Below are 20,919 nucleotides of genomic sequence, written 5' to 3' on the forward strand. Positions count from 1 at the left end.
AGAAAAGTTGTGAGCCAAGAAGCTTGGTTGCTCTTGAAGCAGATACTAATGCAGGAGCACTGCTCTGCTGACTGGGGGCTACATCTTCCCTGCAATACAGGTAGATAAAATCACCTGTTGTACCAGACCTGAAAACACCAGTTTGTCTCAAACTAGCTTTTCACTTCAGTGAACACAAAAGTAAAGAACTGTCACAATCCAAATGTATATACTGAATCAAATCAGAATTTACTATTACAAGAAAATCCTGGGTAACTAAAATCATAGTATGGACAAGGTTTTACCAGTTTGGTTTGGTGTCATCGATGTGTTCCCTGTGCTTGGTACAAGAAATAATGACTGGATGAAGGAGCCCAGTGCATTCACAATATCACGGAAAACTTTAGTGGAATGTTGCTTCATATCATACGATTGACAAAAGGACCTGGAAAGTATTTTATAAAATATAATAAATATTTGACAAATAAGGGACTAAAAGATTATTTTAACAGCAACTCCCCTGCCCCTCCCTCCAAACTGCAGACTAAAAACACACTTCAACTGCAAATATTTACATTAATAATAATATTTAGTTTTAGGTAAATTTTCCTTTGACACTGGTTAAGAGAGGGTTTGGAATACTCAAATAACTATAATTCATCCCCTCTAGGATAATAATCATTGCCTAATGCTTTATAAAAAATTATCTTGAACAGTTTACTACATTTAAGTTTCTACATAATTTTAGAATTTACAATGTTTATTTTCACCCGAGAAAAAAATAAAAATTTTTTAAATTTTACGTAAAAGTGAAATACAATATATTTAATACCTTAATAGCTGAGGCTGCACACAAAGCCTATGAATAGATTCTACTGCAACAGCTCTTAGCCACTGTGGTTTGTCTGCATCCAGAAACTTAACCAGCAACGACAGGAAGATTTCACATTCTGTTACCTGAAAGATACAGTTCATAGCCATTCATTTAAAAGAAGGCAGCTCCTACAAAACACTTTTTCCAAAAAACTTCTGTTTCATCTTAGGAGTCCCATCCCAGGAAGTTTTGTACAGGATCTAGAAAACCCCTTCAAGAAGCATTTACTCAAAATCACATAAAAAGCATACCTAATAATCATAATATTTTTGCCAAGCTAACATCATATATGCAATTGTATTGAAGGAGTTAAATTCCTCAAAGACATTGCATTAAAGTTCTTACATGTGCTACAGTAAACAAATGAAACAGAAAAATATCTTCTTTAGCAAGTATGTAAAATTTGAGAGGCAAGAACAGCTGAACATGGGGGGGGCGGTTATGCACATTCTGTCAACAGCTTTAGCAACACAAGTCAAAAGTCTCTTAGCAAGTATTAACAAGGCATAGCAATTAACGTTAAAGCCAGGGAATCAACCTAAGAAGTTCAGAAGGTCCCCAAAACCTTAACTGAAAGGCAGTTAGATACAGAAAGGACAACAGCTAATTTACTCTGACAATTTATACAAGTCCATATTTAATAAAATTATACATGTAGAATACACATAAACACAAACACATTTAAGAGGAAAAGAATATTTAGACTTTTCTTCCCTCAATATATGTCAACAGTTCCCAAGAACTAATTGTTACTGACCACAGTACTGGATATACATAGAAAAACACAATTACATAAAGAAAATTTGAACATATTCTTACCAGCAAACTGTAGAACTGCTTAATCAAAACAGAAACAACCCTCAGCAAACGCATACAGATGGGGAAGTATGGTTTTTCCACTGGTGCTGGGGAAGATGATGTGCTCGAACCTTGCCTGAATTTGATATTTGGGGAGAAGAGCTTTATAACAAGTGGGCATACCCTTTCTTTAAGAAGAAAACTGAATTCCTGATGCTGAAAAAGAACACAGAACAAATTATAAGCAGATATTCTTTAATTGCTACCATTAACTCTCATTATACATCTTATTTACATTTACTGTTATGATCAAGCATTCTGAAGTCATGTAAATCTTGGTATAAATTAGATGCTCAGGAAATTAAAAGGAAGAACAGCCAACATCATTGCAAAGCTACCAAAAAGCATGATGAAATGACATGGTTGGGTTCATACCATACACTCCTCTTCTTGTACTTTGCAAATTGAAATAGGCTACTAATACATCATTTATTGTATATTAAACTTTCTAATTTAGCTGCTGTCTGCTAAAATGTGTTACTGTATGATCATGGTGCATTTATATGCAGTAGATGCACACAATTCATAGTCATGATTCTTGCTACTTTGCAAGTGGGGCAAGGTTGTTTTCACAGAAGTAGCAATGCCACAAACTAAGTTACAGAGCTGTCATACATCATGCAAGATAAGAAAATGCATCTTTGCAGGAGATATAAACAGCAAAACAAAAAGTGAAACAGGAGTACAACTTGCTCTACAAAGTGCACAAACACAGGCAAATAAAATGTATGGGAATCAAAAAATGTGGACAAAAAGTACACAGTACTTCTCTATTATAAAAACACAACATGTAAAATCTACAAGTCCTTTTCAAAAAAGTAATTCCTCTTTAATTTAGCATGAGTACTAATGCAGTGTAAATTTTACTATCTATGTGAACAAAAGTCTTCCTGTTTTCCTTGCAAGAACTACTCACTTGTAAAAAGACTTGCGGAAAGTCATTGAGGACTGACTCAAGAAGTTCAAGGCCAAATGTCCGGGTCATTTCTGTCATACCCACAAGCCAGTAGGGAGCATCAGCATTAACTAACTGACAAAGATCCTTAAAGAGAAATACAATAACATTTATACTCTCTGCAATCCTGTACCAGCATAAGTTTTCTGAGCCTACAACAAAATCTCCACACACACACACCCCCCTTGTAATGAGTAATTTTCCAATTTCAATGTAAGGTTTCCTAAAATAAATTATTAAGCAAAAAACTTTTAAATAGAAGTTTTAAACTTTGCTGGTATCCTTGTAGCAGTTGTGTTCATTCCTGTTCTTCCTGTTCTCACTGTTCTCAAAAATATCTCAAGACCAGTAAACCTGCTAAATCAAGAAAATTTTTATTGGTGATGACTACAACTACTACTTTTTATTATACACTCAACTTCAATATACAATACCAAGCACAAGAAGCAAGACTGAACTATAGTAGCAGTGTTTGGCTCACGAAAAAAAAGAATCTTTAATTTAATGCAGACAAGCATGCCTAGTTATTATTTAAGATTTATAGTAAAACGCTCTCCTAGGCCACTTTGTCTTCATTTTCCAGCCATTCCCTGGGATACAGGATATCACTGCCAATTACAATAAATGCACATAAGAAAGCCTAAGGCTCTGGTTAAGGGCCTTGTCAATATACTGAGAGAAAATTTTTGAAATTTCTGACAGAGATGTAGAAGCACCCAGTCATAACTGCAAACGTATAAATACATGCTCCCCAACTACCTGAAAAAGCATATATGCATCCTTAGCACATGGCTTCAGTGTACTGACAGATCTTCTGTTACTATTTCCTTGAACTGCAACTGGCTGGTCAATAGTATCTGTGTAAAAATAAAAAAACAGTTTTGTGAACAAAGGAACTGTTGAAAATCAAGTACTCATTAAGTGTTCTTACAAAAAGATTCTAGGAGAACACAAAGGTAATTCTTCTGCAACTTATCATGTTGGCAGAAATACACATTAGATTGAATACCAAAGATCATCAATACCAAGCACCTCTTTCCAATGAATGTTCTCTTCAAAATTACTACTGCCACATATTTCACACTCAGTAACCTAAGTTACTTTCACCTTAAATGACACCCTCACCTCAAATTCCTTCACAATACTAACCTGAAAACCAGCTCTCATAGCTTGAAAAAAAATCAGCTTTTATATATTGCTGTACTGACCTGGACTGACACAATGGCTAAGGATTTTGTTTCCTTTGAATACAAGTAAAAATGTAAAAAGACAGTAAAAATTTGAAATATCTGATTTTTTTAAATAACATTTATACTTTTTAATACTTCTTTATCTGAAAAAATGTTTCATGTGTGTCTAAAAAAAAGTTAATACAAGCAAGCAGAGTAAAAAGCATACCCACCTTTGTATCGTGCATCTTCAGCAACCACTCTCTCAAATACAACAGTGACTACCTGCCGCACTGTAGCTGCCGCAGTGTTATTTGTGATATTATCTTTTGTGAAGTGCAATCGAAAACAAAGTACAATTGCCTGAAAGGAGAAGACAAAAAAGAAAATACATCACCTTACAATAATATATTTTCAACTTTCAAGCTCAAGACAGCTAATTGAGGAAAGGTTTCCAATCCGCATTGTCATGTTAAATTTGAAGAACCAGAAAAAGTTTTACAGAGTACCCTGGCCAAAAACCTCTTTAGTAATCCTCCCCAAAGGTAATCTAGAAGCGGTGTTAACTGAAGACATTATGATGTGGCAATAAAACTACCATCATACAAAGAATACACAGTAATCTACCATGTAAAACAATTTGTATCAATATTAATGTCAAAAGGCCACTAGAATTACATGGTTAATCACAGAACAGTCAGTCAACGCCAAAGCTAAAATGCCATTCCTCTCCTACATTAGATCACAATACCTTCACAACCATGTTGACTCAACTGCTATTATTCCTCTATAAATGTGTATTTTAATGTGACATTGTGTTGGCAGTGACTTAATACTGTTTCCCATTGGATTCCATACTACCTCTAACACATGGTTTAATACTTAATTTTATAATGAATTTTGAAAATTAACATATATATGTGTAGTGAAACCTGTATTTCTTGTTCTTCTGTCCTCATTATGTGTCCTTGCACTTGCATCAACCTCAACCACACCCAGCCATAGCACTATATGCTCTAAGCCACACAAGACTCAGAATTTTCTTTTGCTTGTTTTTCTTGTAAATGATTTGTGGACACCCAGAGACGGTATCTCTGTGTTAGTTTGAAATTTTACAACTCAGTCATATACCTATGGACTTTCAGAAGATACTGCAAGATTCTCTAGGTTGATCTAAAAGCAGTGCCTGTATTAAGGGGCTTTTCAAGATGGTTTACCAGTAATTTTCTTAATTCAAATCAGTCGAGCTGAAGCATACATGCAATATATTTCTGGCTCAAACTGATTTTCTCTAAGAATTTTTCAGCATGGAAAAAACTCCAACTTTCAGAAATTTTTCAGGTGGTGGTGGTGGTGGTGGAATCTTGGTGGGATAAAATGAAACCATTGCATCATTTCACCCATGCCAAGTAATGCTTATATTTGGTTAACTGAAAAACTCTAGTAATGTCACGCTTTGAACAACACAAAGAAATTTTACATACATGCTGTCAGGAATGTTTTTCCCTTAGCCCTGTCAGAGCCTGTCAAAATTTGACTATACATTTCTAAATGTACTAGATTTTAATGTGCACTGAGAAAATTGTTAGAAGTACAGCAATTAGATTCTCCAGTAACTGTATTATGTGAGCATGCTTCTGGATGAGGACACAAGGTAAGAGAAAGCCATGCTGGGAAAGACCTTCCCTATTTGACGCTGCTGTGCTCACATGTTCTTGTGGTTGGTGTCCAAAAGGAGAAAGGTTCTAGACATTAGAGAGATTAACAGATCAAGGATGTTGAAAAAAGTCTTTGGAAGACACACACAAAAAAAGTAAGTGAAGTAGGATGTAGATACCATGAACCTAAGAATAAGGAGGTTGAGAGACAGGATATACAGAGGAAGGGAAAGAAGAATTAATGAGCAAAGGGATGAGAAGCAGATAAATGATACATGGAAGGGAAAGGTAATGTGGACTTAAAAAGCAATTGTCTTCTTCTAGAGCCTAGATTCAAACTTGATAAAATGACAACACTGCAGGTTGTTAAAGAACATCTGCTACTCAGCTAATGACTGCCAATCCCACTTTCTAAAGTATTTCCATTTTCTTAAAAAATTATGCTTCTGCCCAAGAACACAGAATCTGATCTGGGACAAAAGAAACAAGATAGTGCTGGAGTCTTTTAAAATAATTTGAATACTTAAGTAAATAAAACCTACACCTACTGACAAACCATTCAATCCTTAGCAAGTTTTTATTCTACCATTTATAGGTTTTATTTTCCATTATCTTCCTGCCATCAGCAGACCTTTGTAACTTAGCTTTGATTTCCCTCCCTTAGTTAAATGGATTAATAATGAATTTAACATCCACAAATTTAACCAGCTAAGAAGTTATTTCATTAAAACCGAAGCAAAGACAAATGGAAAACCTTCCACCAGAAAAGAATGCCTTCAAAAAGAGTCTTCAATTCTATTCCCTCTTCCTCTCTTACAATAAAAAAAAAAGGGTGCTTTGATATTAAACCAACACACTGAAGGCAGAGCATAACAGAGACAGCAAATTAGAATGATTTATTTAAAAACAGAAAATCTTTCTTAAAGAGGAAAAAATTATAAAATGTAATCTAGAAGAGGAACTGAACCAGAACTTCACAGTTCACAGATGGATAAACAATGTTGCTCCTTCAAAAAGAAATATCTTGCGATGTAAGATTGAAATGGATCAGAAACCTTATTTTTTTCTAGTTGAAACATAATATCCAAAATGGTACATGTTTAAATTATGTAATGAAGTTACTTCAGTTCTGACTGAAAGAGCAATATATCTGGATGGCTTGCTGAAGAGATTTAAGGCAGGGTGGCAGGCAGCTTCTTCTAATATTTGCTTTATTAGTGAGAGCTTACACTGTACTTTGTGCTCTGAATTCAGTTCAAAAATATATATACGACAAATTTAGCATATAAACCAGATAGGCATTAGCCCAGTGCTTTTATTTAAAGTTCCCATTAAGTCAGTATTACTGTGGAGGAACTAAAAAACAGACTGAATAGGAAGCTAAGAGAAATTGTGTCTTCAGTCTAGATAGAGAGACAATAGACATACAATGGAATCAAGAAAGCCCTCATCTCTTCCATTATTTCCAAATGCTTCATGCATAAAATTTCTCCCTGTTTTTCCTCTTGGATATTTTAAGTACTATAGGTGGTGCTAACAAATTCTTACCTTGGACAGTGCTTCATCATGCACAACTGTGTTGGTTGTTAAAAGTACAAGAACTGTCTGGAGCAATTTAAGTTCTTCAAGGCTATTTTCCATCAGTTGCCAAAGCATATTAATAATGTTTCCTGCTGCAGCCTACAAAGAAATATTTTTTTGCCAATAATTAAGTCATTTACATATGGTATATCATGTGCACACACATAAGAACAGCACTGTCACAAATGAGTAGCATAACTGAATTTGCCTGTTTGTCTATACCGTAGGATTACACTGAGAACATAAAGCCAACACAAATTTCCCAAAATATTTTTAAAGAATTGACAGCAGAAATCTCTTAATGTGTAGTCCAAATTAAAGTGCATACTTAATTTTCTACTTAGAAATGTAGAAAGACAGTAAAAAGACAGTTTATCCTCAAAATTCATTCATATCAGAGAACAGCGTAATTTTACATTATGCAAGCACAACTGAAGGTATATTTCGATAGTATTATTTTCACCAGCTTCTTAACACACTATATATGCAGTACTGTAATATATCATAACATATACAGATGCAGGAAATGTGCATCCATTTTATCTTATTTTTAAAAGTAAAGTGGAACAAAACCATAATGCATGTTATCACGCAGAGTAAATTTTGTGGGTGCAACTTTAAGAATTTTATTTATCGATGACCATTACATGTTCTCTTCCTGCAGTGTAAGAACACAAACTAAATGAGGTGGTTTGAACTTTCATGGATTTCCTTCTAAAAGTTACTACTGTTGGGTTGTTTTTTTTTAATTGTCAGGAAGGTTTCCTTTTCAATTACAATTCTTTAAAGACAGATATGAGTAAAATACTTTGCAGACTACGTTCATTATAATATAAACAGCCTCCAAAAAAAAAGCATTCACCTTCGATTTCGGGCCTGTATTTCCCATACTGAAATATTTATGTATTTATATAAAGATTGATCTTACCTCTGAAACAACTTCATGGGACATGAGCCTCTGTATGGCTGCTAGACACAGCTGAGTGATCTTTGGTTCCTTTGTTCCACAGCCCATTAGAAAAGGCTGAACTACCTCTGAGCTGTTCTCTTTCAGTGCTTTCAAAAAGAGATATGGAAGCAGTCAATGTTTAATACCTTGAAGAATACAATGTAAAATTTGTTAATCATACTTATCAAGAAAAAGCAATCTCCGCTCTTGGAAGTTTGGGATTTACCCTTGCTCCACCGGGAAAAGCCAAGTGAAGACAGACACTGGGCTGCCACAGCTCGCTTACACAATTACCCTGGCTGAGGCACAAATCCCAAGCACCTTCTCACACTCAAGTGACTTTCTCTTTCCAAATCCAAAATATAGAGTCCATGTGGTTAGTAGGAAGCTGTAAGGTTCTATCACCCCAAGCCTCATCTGGCCTTGCAGCAGTGACCAGCGTCAGGCTGGCAGCCTGCTCCTTCTGCTCTGCTTCACCTCAGCACCAAATTCAAAAGCAACACCAAGTATGGCACAGAGACATATACCAAAACAGGCAGCATGAAGGGGAATAGGAAAATGCCACCAACAAAACAGGAGGAGAAAGAAACCGCACTGTTTGTATCCTGGGTACATACACCTGGCTGTGAATTCTTCAACCAGTGTTTTAGCAAGAAAGGGCAGCTTCTTCAGATGAAGCTTTGAGCTTTGTCAGGAGAAAGCAAGTTTCATGAACTTCCCCCTGGCCCAGGAAAAAGCTTCACAATGATACAACATTCCACGCTGACATTTTTTAAAGTTTTTCCCCATAAAAGTAACACTAGACATCTGAGATAAACTCCCTAAAATTAAAAAAGAAAATATTTCTGAAAGACGAAAGGAAAGCATGACTCCGATCAATTAGTGCTTTTCTATTTGCGGGTGTGGTCGTCAACTCATGCAAACTTTTGATTTTAGCTGCTCAGCACCATTTCAGATACTGAAAATTTCCTCACAGTTGAAAGTTCAATGTGTATTCTTACACTGAATATCATACACTGTTTTAGTCCATGTGTAATAAGAGAAATGTATTCATGCAAAAGTTTCACACACATTTTTAATCACAAATCTTACCACAAACAAACAAAAAATATGTTCTCACATAAAAATGCAAACATGATCCGCTTTATTTTTTTTATTGAACAGTTTGGCTCACAAGAGGATTTATTAAGTATCACTACAACTAATTTGGAAAAAAAAAGAAACATCAAGGTAAAAGCTACAAACATGTATTTTAGTGATATTTTTCAACTGAAGCACTAACATGAATAACAAGTTAATTATAGATGCCAAATTTCTATAAGGTAATAGCTCTTACAGGGTGATATTAACACATATGCAGTCCACAGTTTTGTCAAGTCTCTTCAGAGCCAGTACAGGCTCTATGTCCTGTTGCAGAGGCTGACCTTGCACCAAATGCCTAACCAAAACCAATTAAAATGTCAGCATAAATGTGAATGAATACACTGCTTGTTTAACAGGGTTTTTTTACTACCAAGCAAATAAACCTGCTTTTAAAATATACAGTAAATATCATATCCACTGATACCGTTCTCTTATGAAACACTTCATAATTTTCCAATCAAACCCAAAACGTTGGCTACTGATTAAGACATGTAATTTAGGCATCTAATTGTTAGTGTCTACATGAGCTAGGTGTCTAAGCTGCCCTAATAGTCTATGAACACCTACAACACACGGCCAGTAGAGGCTAGAGAGCTCATTTTAACATGGGCACAAAACCTTCTTCACTCATATAAATTTGTGGACTGCCATTAAACTCTAACCATTGAGCAGAAAGAAGAAAGCAAAATTTTTAAAAAGATAACACAAGCATTTATACTTAACATCAGATTAATGATAAAGTTCTAAATGGCAAAAATGGCATGAAAGTTAATAAATAACAAGACAAAGACAAATTTAAACCTCTTACTGTATTTTTCCTATAAACTATTAAAAACAATAGTCACGCAACAGGATCTATGCAAGGATTTTACTTTATGAAGCTGAAAAATTAGTGTTTCATAGAACTGGTTTGGTAGTGATTATTTTATTAGCTCCAGTCTTAAAATACACAAAAATTTTCTCATATCCAGGTCTGCTTCCATTTTGCTATGAAAACTATGTGAGAATATATTGAAAAAGAAATATATCATAATGAACCACATCAGAAAAGAAGTTTTGAGAAAATAAAACTTACTCCTTCATTCCATTAGCAAGATTATAATTCTAATTTTTTAAAAGAACTTCTAAAAAAAAATATTTATGAATTGCACATTTCAGAGCCATGTGAGAATAATTTCTTACATTTATCTCCTATGATATAAAGCACAAGCTGAGTTCTCTTTTGGAATTATCAAATTCTCATAAATAAATTACAAAGCACATACAGACTTCCAAGAATGAAGACTCTGAAACTGCTCAACTTTTCAAAGAGAAAGAAAGAAGTTAGATCAATGACATCAGAGTTCTGGCAAGTTAAACACATCTCACCAGACTATTAATAAAGATTTATAAGATTTTAAGATTGCATCTATTTTCTTAAAAATAATAATCCTACACAACGTAATGCTTCAAGAAAGCACCAGGTCAGCTTATTCAAAACAATCCAATACAGTTGTTCTCATCTAATCTAGTGAAATGACAGTTTACATCAAATTATAAAGAAAAACCATATCCTGAACAAAATATTTAAATTACTAGAATGTCTAGTAGATATTCCTAAATCATCTAGCAGTTAAAAAGTATCTACTTCACTAGATTTCACAATTATGGTAGCCTTTGGCAGCTTTATTATTGCTATACATACTACCTTCTCCTCCAAAAATTTTAAATAACAGAGATCTTGACATTAGCTTATCTACAAGATTAGGTTACAATTGATATCTCAAAAAATAGAAGAATCCATAAATAATTTGGGCTGTTTAATGGCATTATGTTTAAACTGTGGAATGTTAGGATAATGTGCAAGCAAAGTATATGTTCCCCTCTGTTCTGCAGTTTCTTACTGCGAAAAAAATTATTATCCTATTAGCAAAGATTAACTAATTAAAATAACTTTTACGATCTGCTGGTTTTCCAAACCTTGTATCAACAAATCTGCACAGTTTTTTTGACAAATTAAATACTAACTACAATCTAGTTTAAACCTTCCAAAGGAAAAGTACTTAGAAAATTTGACCAACTGCCAGAAAGTGTTCCCTCAAAACGATACAGACTGCCTATCCAGGCCCAAAATCAATGATCTTTCACATTTCTTTGAGATGAAGATGAAAAACCGATTTTGCAGGATTACAAACTAACTTTCTAAAATATAAAAGTTCTTTACACAGTAACATGCCAAAGAATGTTGACAGCTTCCCAAATGTCTAACTACAGACTTCTCTTGTTCATTTGTGTATTTTCATATAGCTGACATTACCTGGCATAGTTTTCCCACTTATGTCAGCATTCATGACAGCAGTAAAAACAAAGAAAATAAACAAATAAAAAATGAGGCATTAAAGTGAAATATTGAGGGGTGGGACTGCTACTTCAAATAATTCTAGAAAGGGCCTCCTTACTGATATCTGGTTTACATACCTCAAAACAAGAAATAGTTTTAATCTGTTTCATTTGGACTTTTCAAATAATTTAGCATTTTAAGAATTTTGACTACAGCCGGCACATTCAAATCTGGCCAAAGGCTTTAGTAGCAATTGGCAAGAAGCCATCAATTTACATGATATTTAATAAAGCTGAAGAAAGTCAGAGACACTGTTTTAAGCACGTACAAAGGTGCAACTCACAAGATATCTCCTGTCCCTAAAGGCAATGGTACATCTTAAATTGAATGACCTTGTCTCAGAGTAAGATGGAATTTTGCCTGCCAGGTACAAATCTCCAAAGGCTAGACCCTCACACTAAACACACAGAGGAGGATCGTACTGCAGAACTCCACACAGAGCACTCAGTGACAACTGTGGTGAATGTTGACAGTGAATAAAACATAGATAATTTGGAGTCCAAGTATGTCATGCTGTTTTTCTAAGTGGACAATTACTTTTCCAGAGCCACAACTGAAAACGGAGACCTTCCTCAGCAACGGTATAGCCCTAACATAAAACAGAAGCAGTGTTAAAAATTCTCAGGCTACTGGATTTTTTGCTAGGTGCCCAAAAGTAAAGCATCACTGATATAGCACACACTAGAAGACACATAGGATTATTAGACATATCCGAGACATCTTTTTAACATTTTGATCTGCAACCCTTGTTTATTTTTTGCGTTGCATTGCAAATAATTACCTGCCAAAATATCAGTGTTCCGTGCAGCTATTGTTTTCACTTTTATTATTCCTGATTCAGCAGCCTGGAAGAGAAGAAGATAAGTAGTTCAGATGCTATTTCATACATCAGTATGTGGAAAGAAATAAGAATATTGAAGATAAATAAAAATGCACAGTCTCCAAGCAAAAATGTTTTTGTCATGTTTTCAGTAAGCTGAGCTAATGCAGAAGTGAGATCTTTGTAGCTTCTGGAATTCCTTTCCAGAATTCCACAGAAAGTGCTATATTCTGTGGTTCAGAATTTTTAGAAATCATTATTCTCATTGTATTACTTCCCAGTCCTACGAACACACAGAAAAATCACTAGCAAAACAAAAAACCCTGTTACATACTCTGTAGAATTTCACACTGTGAAACAATTACCATGATATATCATCTGTCACATTCATCAGGTTGAAATTCTGAAGAAACCAAGAACATCAGTAATTACATCAATGCTTAATACTTAACACTTAAGCAATGAAATCTGGTTAATAAACTGGATGTGGTACACAACACTTGCCTGAATATCATCGTTGTTCTTCCAGCTGGGTAGCAGTATTTTCCATTCAAAAGCTAACACTCACTAACAACAGGTACCAGAATGAAACCCATTTTCCCATGAATTTTGTCTCCCTTATGCCCTAAACAAATTATCCCAGGTAGTACCATGAAGAAGCCTTCCTAACAATACTCTCTGTTCTTCCTAACATGCCATACAATCCACACGAACAGTTCTTCCCCTTTCCCTGAAAGTACAACCTGACAGACCAACAGCATCCTCCTTCCCGTCCTGCACATCTTCAGCAGGACCCAGGGCTGCAGATGTGCAGGTTGGGAAATGCATGTGTACAGACTGGCTGGGTGACAACCAGGGGCTGCAGAGCTGAGCTGCCCACCAAGGAGACCCCATACTGCCACGAGGGAACAGTAATTCTCTCTTCAATTGTTCACAAACACTTCCCAGCACAGATTACTAGTCATGCTCTCCAATGAAATCAAGCCAAACTGAAAACACAACATTAAGGCTCTGCATTTCAAAATTATGATTTCTGACAATTTTTGTGTATAAAACACAAAAATACATTGCAAATGGAACCTTTCTGGTTTGTAATTCCATTAATACCCTATAAACGTCTGGAAACAAAGAAGTCATGTTCAATACACTGTGCACCAAAATAAACGCAAGAGTTTTTTGCAAGCAATAGGACATAAATTACTGGAAAATATTGTTCTGCTGAATTTGAAAGTACATTTCCCCTTTTATTTCAGCTTTTTATTTCCACACTAAACATTTCCATTTTTCCTCTAATACTACTATTTAAAGAAGTGTGCCATCACTGTATAAAATGGATTAGAGAAGCAGACAAGCTGTGGCAGCAAAAATATGAAAGTGACGGTACATGAAGTTCTATCAAGTAGCAATATTTCCCCTCCCTCAAAACACTACTCCAACAAGACGTCACCAAAAGTCAAGATGATGATATAAACTCATAATCAAGTATTTTAATTAGCAGTTGATATACGTATTTCTCAAAATAGCTAAATTAGAAATGCAGAACTGAAATTTTGAACTTTTTGGTTGTTTCCGGTTTGTTTGGTTTTCTTTTTTTTAATTTCCAAAAATAACATAGAAAGACTAAACACTGCCATAAAATAATTTAAGTGATTTGTGAAATTCTGGAGAATTATTTAAGCTTTGTTGAACATAATGTTTCCACTTCAAAAATACAGGCAGAATAATATCCACAGTACCTGAACTAACATATAACATGCTCAAATGAGTATAAAGCAACATGCAAATATTATCTTTCACATAATTCAAATGAGGGGTGCCAAACAGTTCTCATTTACATGAATTATGTTAACTTAATGTGTTGAAGTGTCTTACATTTTAAGTTAATCCCCATTCTTCTTCAGTTATAAATTGTCAGATAATTAGGGGGGTCTTGTCACAACAAATTGTTCCTATTAATTAATATGAAGGATTTGTCACAGTCCAACTTCAATTATCTTCAAACTAAACCTCATCACATGTGCTGTCAATCAATTTCTTTCTTGCCAGGAGTGACAAACCCACTCTGAATCAAATATTAAGGCTGCCCACATGCGTGACATTGGCAAACACTGTGCACTCTGCATGAAGAAAGAAAAAATTATTTCCAACATAATGTCTCCTAGTTAATTGTTTCTATGCTAGCTTTGTATAAAATAGCATATAATTTTTTAAAACTAAGGTACAGCTATTTGACTTTTTACAACCACTCTGAACACGACAGATAGGTTTTCTCCATGAGATATAGCAAGTTCTATGATGATCTGCATTATACTACGGTTTCTATTTAGAATCCAAATCCAAAATGGTTACAATTTAAAAACTAATTACACGGCATACCTCATACAGGAAAAAAATCCAACACTCCACTATATATGTAAATAATACCACATATTAACATTTACAAAAAAATAACTTCAGTTCATCTCAAATAACCAACAGAAAAAAACAGACTATAAACAGTTATCTGGCTATTCTGTCTACATCAATATAAAAGTGTATTTGGATTGCATCAACTTAGCAAATTGAAAGAGATGTCAATAGATTTTAAGTTTACCGATTTACGTCAATTACTACAGCACTTTCAGGACACTGCCCCATTAGAAAAAGAACTTCTAGAAACACTAATCAAGGAGATGGTCAGCATCATACTGTGTATCTGTGGGTACAAATATGATAATTTGCTTTCACACAAATACAAGGCACTATGCTTTTAAAGCAGTCACCACTTTTTCAAAAGTGGCATTATCAGTTTCCCTTAGCACCACAGTTAATAGTAGTCTCATGAGCAAGTCAGCTATCTCTATAATCTTAAAAAGAATCAAATACATGTAGTTCCTCTAACATAACAAACCTCAAGTATACTGGAAACCTTCAGTCAATTAGATTTCCTGTTCTGCTACTTTAACAACTGTGAAATGAACTGAAATAAAATGTCTCAAGCACACACTTGCCATTATTGAGGTTTGCTTCATGTTTCTGCTGAAGCAACTACAGCAGCCAGTGTGGGGAGGGGAAATGATTGATGAAAAACAGAAACTGACTCTCAGCGATAGCACATATTCAAGTCAATCTCTTCCAGCACTTTAATTTGGTTTTAATCAGTCAGTCTCACAACAAAATTAAATAGGACTCTCCAGGCTCAAGCACTTAACCCATCATCTTTCTGCTTCCTCAGAACTTACCAAGTATTTGCTGATTACATGAAGATCACCCTTCACAGAAGTCAAAGGCAAAGAGGAAATGCATGTACAAAAATATCAAGACACACATAGTGCAGTTTGAAGTAGACTGAAAACAAGCCTGTGCATGGTATCTACCTGCTGGCCTTGAAGTTCCTCTCCCAAGGTACAGTCTGACAACATTCATAGTTCCACAAGAACCTTACCCTGAAGCTACCTTTTAGACAGAGGCTCTCTGCACAAGAGCGACCCAGCTGTGGAAATTCATAGACACTTTCAAACCCACCTTTAAGGGTTTCTCAGATCCAAACCTCTTCTCCTCCTTACAGATTTCTCAGTCCTCGGTTCAAACAGGGAAGGGCTTCAGCCTTCCTGTCACTGGATGCGCTGTGTGCATCTTTCAAATTTTTGTAAATTTTAATGCTTTTGCAGGGCCAAAAGCAACAACAAGGTAACAGAGTTAAGTAATTTCTGCTCAGGCACTCAGCAAGCAAAGACTTAACCCATCCTCAAGCAGAATCAACATTTTCCAACATCCAAGAGCTGAATTTCTCCACATCATAGTTTTGTGTGCACATATTTAAAGATCTATAACTCATAAATAGCATATGGAGGGATTAGGATAACTGGGGTATGCAATTCTACTAGCTGCTGTTCAGGGTGATGTAAAGGCAAGCCACCCATAGCAGCAGCAGAGTGATAAGCACATCTGAAAGGCACCAGTTTCTCAAACCTGTCTTCCAGGGACACTGTAGAAGCACTCAAACCTAACTGCAGCAGTCTACATTACCAAAAGATACCACTACAGCTAACTCCACTATCAGCTAACTCCACTATCGTGGCAGCCCAAGAATGGCCACAAGGAATAATGGCACAGTGTATGCTCAAACATCTAACTATCTAATTACATAGCGGTTTTCTCCTCACAGGCAAAGACATCATGGAACCCCGTTGCAATGCAGATGGATGGGCAAGCTAGGTACCAGAGGGGTCAGCCAGGATGCAATTCAACAGCATGTCAGTTGCTCCACTGTAATCCCTATGGATTTGTTGTTACTCTGGGGTAAACGTCAAAGAGCTACCCTTCTTTCACTGAAAAATAACAGCATAGTTGACAATTTTTCATAAGAGAAAGATGACAAAAAATTCTAATCTGGAATCTCTCCTTTACCAGCGACCCTTTTCAGGAAGTGGAAACACCACCCACTGTCTCTGCTGTTTCAGTATTTTTTTTTTTTTAAGTTTCAAAAAAGGGTTTTTAAAAAGGTTTTAAAAAGGATCAACTTGCTGATCCTCGAAACTGGTACCTCAGAATTAGGACCAGAAGTAGCACCTTTTTTTTTTTTTTTTTAACAAAAATTATATATACACATAAAGATATTTAATGCAACAACCAGGCACGTGCTCATTTCTAGTAAAGATTGATCTAACATTAAATATTTTGTGTAAACTACTAAAGGTGATAGTACTGTTACCAAAAGTTATTAAAATAGAGAATTTCCACTCCTAGTGCTTTGAATGACCATTTGTGTTTTGACTGTATTTTGAGAACAAATTGCTATCTCCAGATATACCAAAATTGCTGGTAAGGTTTGCAGCTCTTACTACACAAGCTTTTGATTTCTGTCTTCTAAAAAGAAAAGCATTCAGGAATGCTTTCAGGAATGATGGTCTCTGTTGGCATTTACATTACACTGTTTGCTAACCTTTTACCAAGATTAGATGAGAGTAATATTTGTCATCTATGGTCACTTCCATATCTATTATGGGAAACAAAAAGAGCATTTTTTTTTCTATTCATCATTATCTGTCTTTCCAACTGGAACACTAACCCTACACCCAATAGTTTAGATAAGAGATCCTCCTGTCTAAAAGTACAGTTTCACTTCATTGTTATTCTGGCTTGCTTTGCAAAATCACATTCTCGACCATTACTGTACTGCTAAACTATTATTTGGAAAAGGACATACTCACAAAAAGCTCCACACTAAATCAGCCTCATGAAAGCACCCAAGTATACCACATTTGTGTGAGAAAGCACTGTACTTGCCTTCTGCATTTTTATCTTCCTCCCCAGGAGTACAATCCCTACTCAACCCCTTCTCTTTTATATATGCTCATTCTACCTGTAATTTAAACTGGTGAAATGCCAGTTCTGTTCTGACAGCACTGTGCACTCTCAGGGATCTATTATATTGAATTATTTAATGTATCTGGATTACAGCTTGCTCACATGCTACTGGCTTGGAGCAAGGCCTACCAGCAGAGTCTCTGGGAATGGAGCACCATAAAGGCAGATAAAGGCAGGGAGTATGTGAACCAGGTACTTAATGTCAACTGGACACATACAAGCCCACACACCCAAGGGCCAATGCCATTGAAAGGACAACCTCTATCCGGGTCACAGTGACTTGGGAAGGTTATTGATGACTGGGGAGAGGTAAATGCTACACACATCTCCAGAGTGGGCTGAGAAGAGCTTTCAAGACACTACAGGACAGTCAGTTACACATCACTAATTGGTAAGGTTACAGAACAAATCCTTCTGGAAACCATCGTCTAGACACATGCAGGACAAGATGATTAGGAATAGCCAACACTAATTTAGCATGAGCCTCACCAACCCAACTGCCTTACTGCCTTCTACAAGGAGATGATGGGCTGTGTGTGGCTAAGGGGAGAGCACTACGTATTTTATACCTTGACTAGAGCAAATGCCATCTCCAGTTGTATCCTTATAATCAAATTGGTGAGATACAGACAACTGGAGAGTAAAGTGGGTAAAGATTGGCTCAAAGGGTCATTACAAATGGTATGAAGTCCAGCTGGTAACCAGTCACTAGTAGTGCTTCTCAGGGGTGGATACTAGGGCTAATACCATTTAACATCTTTAACGTTATTAGCAGCCTGGATAAAGGCATAGAGTCTGCAGACAAATGCAACATACTTGGGGGGTGCATATTCAGAGGAACCCAGATAGGCTGATTGTTGGAAGAAGGGTTCACTGGAGTCAAGAAGGCGCTCAATGAGTTATGCATCTTGCTCAACTTTATTAGTTTCTAACACTACTTATATAGAACCGATACACATGCATATCCGTAAAGCAGAAATATAATTGGTTAGTAGTCTCTAAACACGCGCGGTTCTCACACCCCTAATTATCATCACTAAAATAAGTGTTCTATCCATGTAGCTAATTGTGTTGCTGTGCTTCAGCCTTGCAGTTTGTTACTCCCTATTTTCCCATACTGGTCCCCATCTTTCTTGGCCCTGCACCTGCTTTCCCAGCAGCTGTAGCTTGTTACAGCCACGGCCTGTTGGCACAACATAATTACTCGGTCTCAGGATTCAAGAACAGCTCAAGGCTACCTTTCTTGTTGTCTCCAGCACAGCAACTTCAGTACAATTCTGATTACAGGCCTATTCTAATACCAGGCCTGGATTGTGCAGATCTTCAGAGATTCTAAGGCCGTGCTTCTGCAGCCATTCTTCTACAGCTGATAAATGGGCTGGTAGGCACCTCACGGAGTTCAACAAAGGCCAGTGCAAAGTCCAGCCCTGTGCACCAGTACAGGCTGGGGGCAGCCAGCAAAGCAGCCTTACAGAAAATGACCCAGGGTCCTGGTGGACAACAAAATGGAACCAAAAGCCAGCAGTGAGCCCTTGTAACAAAGGTGGTCAACTGCATGCTGGGCTGCATTAGCAAGAACACAGGCAGCAGGTTGAGGGAAGGGAGTCCTTCCTGCTCTTTGGCTCTTGTGGGACTGCTGCTGGAGTAAAATGTCTAGTTTTAGCCTCCCCAGCACAAGAAAGCCATTGACATGTTGGGGCAAGTGCAGTGGAAGTCTACTAAGACAGACAGGAGATGGAGAACAACGGATAAGGAGATGCTGTAAGAGCTGCATTTGTTCAGTCTGAAGAAGACAAGACTAAAGGGAAGGCTTGTTAATGTCCACAGTTTCCTAAAGGAAGGCTGCGGTGAAGGTGAAGCAGTTGGCAATCACTCTTCAGATGTGTGCTCCACACTGAATATATGCACAAGTAGAGAAAGAAAGCGGGGAACACTGACAGCAATAATGCTCCTTTCAAATCACTTCATATACTGCAATTCCGCACAAGCTTCTTACTGTGATTTTTCTTCCACAGAATCTTAGTAAACACAGTAAAATAGTACTAATTTTCCTATAAATTAAGAATTGTATTTTGGTAAACCACCTTTCACTATCACAAAACCCTCAATACAAAACCAGCTACAGTTTTCCAGTTTTTTTACATTTGGAATATGTGATTTACGTGAACTGCTGAATAGCCTGATTAACTTTTTTTTTTCTTTTTAAATAAATAAATTAATATATTTGCTGGTTTTCTTTGTATAACCTTTATTTATCATATGAAGACAAGAAACTGCAAACAGGCCATCAGTCTCTATTCATATACAAAGTTGCTTCTTCACCTGTTCAGACTTTACCTGAGACAGAAGCAAAATTGTTCTGGTTTATTCTACATAATGTTCTACTTGAGCTCGGTGAAGGAAATAAATAGTGTACATTTCTGATTCCAGCAACAGGCACAACAACAGTTGAAGATACCAAGTTAATTCTGGCTAGACTTGACTCTGCTCAAGGATGGTGCCATTCTCAATGGCCAGAGCAACTATGCTCTGAGAAAAAATTAAACCATTAACCAATTCTATTATACACTTTCTCCACCGATTTAAGATTAATGATATAGCAGGGTTTGGGTTTTATTTTTTAAAACCACACTATCTTGTTCATTTCCAGCTTTAGTGCGACTATGTTAGTTGTCCTCATATTAAAACTGCTCTTTCACTTGACAGGAGCGACTGCTCCTCTGGTCCGTTAATCCTCTGAAATTGTCAGTTTGCAGTATCAGCAGCCAATTCAGAATCCTGAAGGTTAATCATCAGTAATGCCAGGAGAGGTGCCAGTGTTATCTAAATTGCTTCAGAACTGTTGCCTCTGGAGGTACCTCACTTGATGTGAATGTGGAGGTATAGATAATGAAATACAAATATTTAATATCAAGAGTTTTCTTCTGACAATCAAAGCATTATACCTCAGCTGGAAAAACCATCACATATAAATCAACAGAACAAATTAGAATGAATTAACATAAACCAACTAATTACTGAACAGCATCAATATAGACAGAAAGAAAAAAGCTAACAAAGACTTGATACAGAAGAATTAGCAACAAATTCTTAATTTACACTCCTCTCCTCCACAGTCAGACAGAATCAGGATGTACCCTCTATTTTGTATTATATTATGTATGCTATATTCATACATTATATTTATATATATATATATATAAA

At 36.1% G+C, this 20,919-nt stretch overlaps 1 protein-coding gene across 3 annotated transcripts in view; it reads right to left on the reverse strand.

Moving 5' to 3' along the window:
* MON2 (MON2 homolog, regulator of endosome-to-Golgi trafficking) overlaps positions 1-20,919 on the reverse strand; it is a 73,985-nt gene that overhangs the window by 45,365 nt on the left and 7,701 nt on the right. For all 3 annotated transcript variants that reach the window (XR_008747712.1, XM_055807535.1, XM_055807534.1), the window contains exons 2-10: positions 12,328-12,391; positions 8,003-8,130; positions 7,042-7,173; positions 4,069-4,198; positions 3,426-3,523; positions 2,628-2,753; positions 1,673-1,867; positions 812-936; positions 285-424 (exon numbers count right to left, since the gene is read on the reverse strand). Coding sequence is in view for 2 of the 3 variants with exons in the window: in XM_055807535.1 (XP_055663510.1) it covers positions 285-424; positions 812-936; positions 1,673-1,867; positions 2,628-2,753; positions 3,426-3,523; positions 4,069-4,198; positions 7,042-7,173; positions 8,003-8,130; positions 12,328-12,391 (1,138 nt within the window). In the remaining variant the exon portion in view is untranslated. The remainder of the gene's footprint in view (positions 1-284; positions 425-811; positions 937-1,672; positions 1,868-2,627; positions 2,754-3,425; positions 3,524-4,068; positions 4,199-7,041; positions 7,174-8,002; positions 8,131-12,327; positions 12,392-20,919) is intronic.

Source organism: Falco peregrinus, chromosome 6, assembly GCF_023634155.1.
Source record: "Falco peregrinus isolate bFalPer1 chromosome 6, bFalPer1.pri, whole genome shotgun sequence".
Lineage (NCBI taxonomy): Eukaryota > Metazoa > Chordata > Aves > Falconiformes > Falconidae > Falco > Falco peregrinus.